This window comes from Chanodichthys erythropterus, chromosome 1 (assembly GCF_024489055.1).
Source record: "Chanodichthys erythropterus isolate Z2021 chromosome 1, ASM2448905v1, whole genome shotgun sequence".
NCBI classification, from domain to species: domain Eukaryota; kingdom Metazoa; phylum Chordata; class Actinopteri; order Cypriniformes; family Xenocyprididae; genus Chanodichthys; species Chanodichthys erythropterus.
The window spans coordinates 3,190,457-3,197,842 of record NC_090221.1 but is presented as its reverse complement, the minus strand read 5'-3'; the positions used below and the strand labels follow the sequence as shown (position 1 = coordinate 3,197,842).

The window sequence follows — 7,386 nt, the reverse complement described above, 5'->3', positions numbered from 1 at the left end:
CAAAGGTCTTACGGGTGTGAAATGACATGAGGGTGAGTCATTAATGACAGAATTTCATTTTTGGGTGAACTAACCCTTTAATTTCTTTTTGACTGAAGAAAGAAAGACATGAACATCTTGGATGGCATGATGGTGAGTAAATTATCAGGAAATTTTAATTCAGAAGTGAACTAATCCTTTAAAGATGATTATATTCTTGTTTTAAAGTATCTCCCCATATTGATTTATACTCTATAAAGTTATCACAAAAATCTGAATCAGCACAACTGTTTTCAACACTGATGATAATCATAAATGTTTCTTGAGCAGCAGATCATCATATTATAATGATTTCTGAAGGATCATGTGACACTGAAGACTGGAGTAATGATGCTGAAAATTCAGCTTTGATCACAGGAATAAATTACATTTTAAAGTATATTAAAATAGAAAACCATTATTTTAAATTGTAATAATATTTCATATTATTACAGTGTTTTCTTGATCAAATAAATGCAGACTTGGTGCACATAAGACACTTCATTCATAAACATGAAATAAATTGAAACTGTAGTATAGATATATTACCACAAGACAATGTTAAACATTTAAAATAACTACCTCATTTTATTTGCCTAGCTATATAACATCGTTCAAACGAATCAGTGGTTCTTTACTGAGAGGTTGGCGATGCTTGATCTCTTCACATGACTGTAATCTGCTCTCCTAAAGCCATTTCACTGCTTTCTGTCCAGAAGGGGGCGCTCATGAACCGCTGTACTCTGTGTATCGGCTCTGATTTTTGATCCATAAGCATTATTATGGACGTGGTGACCCTCTGTAACCTCCACGGGTTCCTCCTTAAACAGATGGACGCTTTCTGTCATAGGCTCTGACTGCTGAGGAGTAAATGAGGACCTTTCACTTGTGAGGGACGACGGGAACATCGGCTCTCCTCACGAGCCAATCACCTCCCTCTCATCTGATCGCTCAAGGGAGTCACTCCTTGTAATTGCCTGGATTCACTTTGACTGGAGGAAGTCAGGTAAGAGTGAGCTAATTAGCTAAAGCATCAAGATCCGGCCCCCTATAAAGAGATCCACGGAAGCTGGAACACTCCATATCCAATTACTTCCAAGGATGTAAGGAGCGCGGCATTCAGGGGATTATGGGTTATGAGCCAGACTCTTGGGTGTGTGCAGTTTGACATCACTGCCCTTTGGATTCGGAGCTGCTCCGCTCTTTAGGAGAGCTCAAAAACAAGGCCAGGTGCTGAAGGACACTCCAGCTTCCATAGGAAGAATATAATCGAGGATTCGCCTCAATCCATGCACAGCTGAACTCTCGGTGGTGCTGCGTGAAGAAGACAGCAGGATGAAAAACATCTCCAGGGCACCACAGAGAGATCTAATTAATCTGTTTAGGGCTTTGTGTGATGTTTAGAAAATCTCAGAACATCCGAAAAATGGAGGAGTAAATAAAGTCTACTGGGAAACAAAAGTACATAAAAACGACAACAGCACAAAATAATGGTATTCCAGAGAATATCTGTGTTTGTCGATGTGAAAACCACAGCCATTTGTCAAATGTAGGCTGAATGACAGTGATGGCGTCTGCATAAAGCTGGAGAATTGATGCCGGCCACACACGGCTCTCCGGATAAGTGCTCTGATGGAACGGTTGGGGCTTCCCAAAAATAGAGGAACGAGGGAGGAAAACAGGACACGTACGCTCGTGCCGCGACCTTTCCGTGCTCCTGCATCTGTGCATGTGTTGTTTGTCTCATCCAAGTTCAAAAACATCTAAATCAGTAAAAGCTGCATGAGAGGGACTCGAGCTTCGCTTTTAATGGAGCTGATGAGTGCATTTAAAGAGATGTTCTGAGCTGAGCTCAACTGTGGCATGATTATTGCCATAAATAAATAAATACCCAAATATTGTATGGTTTATCCCATATATAAATATTTATATAGATAGATAGATTATTCAGACACTATATATATATATATATATATATTTTTTTTTTACTAGTGGGTTCAGGACACTATAGTTCATTTATGTAAGTGTTGATAGCAAAATAAAGTAAACTCTGACATATTATACCCAAAAATTCTTCATACAGTGGACTACCAGTAATTTTAATGTTTATGAAATAAGTTTCTTCTGCTCATCAAGGCTGCATTTGATTAAATTTTATTGAAAATACAGAAAACAAAAACAGTAATATTTGTGAAATATTATTACAATTTAAAATAATTGTTCTCTATTTTAATATACTTAAAAATAGAATTTTTTTTTGAAACCTGTGATACTTTTTAAAGGATTCATTGATGAATAAAAGGTTAAAAAGAACACGGTTATTCAAAATAGAAATCTTTTCTAACAATATGTTTTTACTATCACTTTTTATCAATTTAACACATCCTTGCTGAATAAAAGTATTAATTTTTTTTTCAAAAAAAAAAAAAAAATAAAACTGACCCTAAACTTTTGAACAATACAAAAGATTTCTGTTTTAAATAAATGCTCTTTTTTTTTTTTTACTTTTTTAAAACTTTTTTTTTCACCAAAGAATCATGAAAAAAGCATTGCATGTTATTAAATAAAGCTAAACAATATAAATAAAGCTAACAATATGTTTTTACTCTCACTTTTTATCAATTTAACACACCCTTGCTGAGTAAAAGTATTAATTAAAAAAAAGAAAGAAAACTGACCCTAAACTTTTGAATGATACAAAAGATTTCTATTTTAAATAAATGCTTTTTTAAACTTTTTTTTTCACCAAAGAATCATAAAAAAGCATTGCATGTTATTAAATAAAGCTAAATTTATAATAAATAATCATATTAACTTTTTAAAACTTTTTTTCACCAAAGAATCATGAAAAAACATTGCATGTTATTAAATAAATAAATAAATAAATAAACAATATAAATAAAGCTAACAATATATGTTTTTACTATCACTTTTTATCAATTTAACACACCCTTGCTGAATAAAAGTATTATTTTTTTTTCAAAAAAAAAGAAAGAAAACTGACCCTAAACTTTTGAACGATACAAAAGATTTCTATTTTAAATAAATGCTGCTCTTTTTTTTTTTTTTTTACTTTTTACTCACCAAAGAATCATGAAAAAATTGCATGTTATTAAATAAAGCTAAATTGATAATAAATGATCATATTAGAATGATTTCTGAAGGATCATGTGACACTTAAGACTGGAGTAATGATGCTGAAAATTCAGCTTTGATCACAGAAAAAAATTATATTTTAAAGTATATTAAAAAATTAAAACCATTATTTTAAATTGTAATAATATTTCACAATTTTATTGTTATTTCTGTATTTTTGATCAAACAAATGCAGCCTTGTTGAGCAGAAGAGACTTCTTTCAAAAACATTAAAAATAGTAATGTTTGCAAACTTTTGACCGGCACTTGGGATATTCAGAAACGCAGCAACATAGTACGCAAAAAAAAACACAATGTTGAAATTCACATTTAAGTGACAGAAGCCTCTTTGTAAAAACGCTTTACATGTTCATGTTCAGTTCACTTAGATTTCAGTCCATCTTAAGTGTCTATATTAAAAATTCATAATGAATCGAGGGCTGTTCGACGACAAGGGGAAACACAATCATTAGCTATTATTAATTCATGTTCGAGAGACCAAATGTCTGACAAGCATTTGAAAATAATTTTTCATACTTATAGCTCAAGGAAATAGAAAAAGTGCAGTGGGAACCGATCATGTGTAATAAAGCTTTAGTTTCCCTCAGCAATAAGCGGGAAAAAAAGAAAAAAATCACCTTACAAATTGCACAACAGAAAAGCATTAGCGACGCTTGACTGTGCCGCCAGAAGAGCGTTTTCTCCTCTTCAGTCGTGAGATGCAAACTCACACATCTGCACACGAAACACATACATGCAGCGCTGTGATGGTTAATTAGAGTTCACAAGCTCTGTGCAAAAACAGCAACACGGCTCGACACGTTCACAGCTGCTCAGTCTGGTTACCAGTCAACTCAAAGCGATTACAAAAAACCCCATGCATTAGAATAATATGAACCATTAGAGATGGGAAAACACCGCAGACTGACTCAGACCGCCAGGGGACACAGATCTACTGCGGTCTCCAGCTTAAGCAGGAAAAGCCCGAAGGTTTGAAAGGACGTGTGTGGCATAAATGAGAGGAAACGTCTAACAAAGGCGTTTATTTCTCCCACGATTCCTCTCTTAATTAGCAGACGTGCTGAAAGTTGAAGATTTTGGAAGCACTGGCCTAAATTGTTGAACTAATAAATTAGTCTGGTTGCATTTTTTGTTGTCGTTTTTTTATTTAAAAATAGCAAGTTATTCAAACATTTACAGGATATGTGAACAAAAGATTCTATGCAACCGTTTCTGCAGCCTATACAGAAGAGAAAAGAAATATATTCATGTTATTTATAAGGTTTTTCTTTTTTACAAATTAGAGGTGAAACGAGAAAAAGAAAATGTATGTTGACAGTTCAAGTCCTCGGTTCAGCAGACCCTGATTTTTACCCGATGCAGCAGCTCAGAGTCACGTTGTGTGGTTCGTACACACACTCCGACATGTGCTCGTGTGTACACATACTAAAACATACTACACACACACCAAAGTCTTGAGGTTCTCCAGGTCTCCAAGTGTTTTCTGAGATTTAAATCCCATGGGGCTGGATGGATGGACACGGAGAGCTGGCAGGTGATTGGTTGTGACCCCTCGGGTCCATCGGTCGTGTTGTTTCTAGCGAGAAGCCCAACCCGTGTCTCTACGCTGTCTTAATGCCCTCAAACCCGCAGAACTTCCAGCGTTTCTCCAAACTAGCCCCGACACCCGTCAACTCCTGCTTGAAGGTGCAGGGCAGCCGACCCAAAAGAGTCTCCACTTCTGTGGTACTGATCTGAAACAACAAGAACATCAATGTTTAGACTGATCCAAACTCTGAGACTACCAGTGGAGATGCTTCCATTTTTAACTTTTTTTTAACCATTAAATGCATACCTCGGGTCTTTAGTGAACCGGGGCATCATTCACTACCCTCCTCCTTGTTCATTTTTTAAAGTTAGACATCAACCTTCTTGGTATTCCTCAATCAATTCATTATAAAGAATATAAAAATTAAAAAAATAAAATCATAAAATTATAAAAGAATGCCTATTTTTGTATTCATTTTTTGTAAAAATTGTATAGGGTCGCTAACGACCCGAGGTGTGAATGAATGTACGTATTTTTTCGCAATCAAAACCTGTTACTGGATTGATCTGGTGAAGCTGTTAGCGATTTTGAAGATGTTGAAAATTATATAGTTTTGAGAATACGTTTGAGATCGCGAATGGGCTCATACATAAAATTATTTGCCATTATTTGCTGAATTTACTGGGAAATGAGGAAACATCTGCTCAAACTGAGCCCTTTCGAGCTCCAAAAGGTAACCAAATATGCTTTATTTTATTCTTCTATAATTGTTACTCTAATATCAGAGGAGTTTTATAATATCACGTAGAGATCCCTCCGTGTTAGATATATATCCGGGTCGATAAAGACCCGAATATGTAAGAACGATTGGCGAAAAAGTCATGCATTTAAGGGCTAAAAGGAATATTTAATTCATGTTAATTTAGCACTTTTCACAATACAGATCCAAAGCATAATGACTCTGAGCTCCAGTGAGTACACTGTAAAAAAGAATTGTTGGTTCAACTTAAAAAGTAAGTTACCTGGTTGCCTTAATTTTGAGTTCATTGAAATTAAAATATAAAAAGTTAATACAATGAAGGCGATTGGTTTAATCTGCAGAAACTCAAAATATTATGCTATCTGGACCACATTAATTATCCAAGTTGATTTGAAAAAAGACAAAGGTTTGTGATAACAAATCATGAAAATAATTTTTTACAGTGCAGACCCAGACTCTGTATGAAGGGAAAATGTGAGATGTTTGGAGAAAAAACTTGTAGGGAACCAGACTCATCTTCCTCTAGCAGCAAAAATAATGTCATATGATAATCATATACAGCTCTATGATAGTTGAAATGATGCTATCTTTCAACGCATTAAGAGGCCGTTCACACAGAACACGTTTTTCCATTCCACTGCGGTACATTACCATTGTTTTTCCATGTAAACGTGGTAGACAGATGTGTTTGACCATTGCGCTTATGTCTTTTGCAGCGTCTCCCACGTGACATGGCATTTAAAAAAAGTGGCGCTCAAGTTAAAAGAAGGAAAAAACCGCATCTCTAGACCAATGATACCAAGTCCGCTGTTTTAACACTGTTGCCGTAAAAAAGAGTTGCAGACAACACAACGGCTTTCTGGCTTTTACTGTCACAAAACATTCACACATCAGCACCAAAACACCAGTAAATTCTGTGATGTCAGTCATTGGAAATGATCGTTAAACGCTGTGCTGTTGTCTTCATTTGCCCGCATGAGGAGTAGCTCTTTAGTTTTACTTTCTGTTCAGTTTGACAAAATTTTTTTGAGTGACAGGCATAATGGATGATCAAACAGAATATGTTTTTGCTCTTAAAAACATGAGATGCACATAATGGCATCCAACTGCAAAGCCGCAGTGCTGACGAATGGAAAAGAAAGTTGAGCGCGACACGCTGAAAAAGCATGGCGCAATGGTCAAAGAAGTCCATCTTGCGCATATTTACACAGAAAAACTATTAAAAAGCAACAGAGCTTACAGCGCGCAGTTATCTCATAATGTCCTTATAAAGTTTATGATTGGCCTTCTTACATCAGTGCATTCTGACTTCATACATGCTCACCGGTAGATTACACCGCTATTCTTCATTACTGCTAATGATACAAGGCACTCCAGCAATTTTCTGGGATCAACGGTGTGGGTAAGATGATCTCTTACCCATAATTTACCAGTAAAGACTTAATGTTTGAAAGGGGCTATACACGGCCATCCTGCAATATGGCCTTGATGTGTTTTCCTACATGGTTGTATAAGAAATGAAAACTGTTCCCAAACATAAAACATGCTAAAAACATAATAATCACAGCAATTATGATCCAATCATAGCCTCTTAAGCATTTGCCTATTAAAATCCAAACAATTACTTTTTTTATTAGTGTATATTAGCAGCCTTGTCATGTCAAGTTCTGGGTAAAATACAAGCTGAGCTCAATCAACAGCTTTTGTGGCATAATGTTGATTACTTTATTGACTTTATTCAAAGAAAAATCTGGGTCAGAGTGACTTACAATGGAAGCGAATGAGGCCAATCTGTAAACATTTCAATAGTTTATAAACAAGACTTTGGAAAACAACTTAAAAAAAAAATGCAAATTATTGCCTAAAACCCTAAAATGACTATAAAAATGACTAGAACATTTTTAAATAATACAATATACAATGT

At 35.2% G+C, this 7,386-nt stretch overlaps 1 protein-coding gene across 12 annotated transcripts in view; it reads right to left on the bottom strand.

The window, feature by feature from the left end:
• Positions 1-4,117: 4,117 nt before the first annotated feature.
• Positions 4,118-7,386, bottom strand: part of enox2 (ecto-NOX disulfide-thiol exchanger 2) — a 274,309-nt gene continuing 271,040 nt past the window's right edge. For 7 of the 12 annotated variants that reach the window (XM_067385000.1, XM_067385003.1, XM_067384998.1 and 4 more), the window contains one exon: positions 4,122-4,907. In XM_067385000.1, coding sequence (XP_067241101.1) covers positions 4,776-4,907 — 132 coding nt within the window. In that variant the 3' untranslated portion in view covers positions 4,122-4,775. Of the gene's footprint in view, positions 4,908-7,386 lie in introns of all 12 variants that reach the window. The other 5 variants (XM_067384994.1, XM_067384992.1, XM_067384996.1 and 2 more) reach the window with 2 other exon arrangements.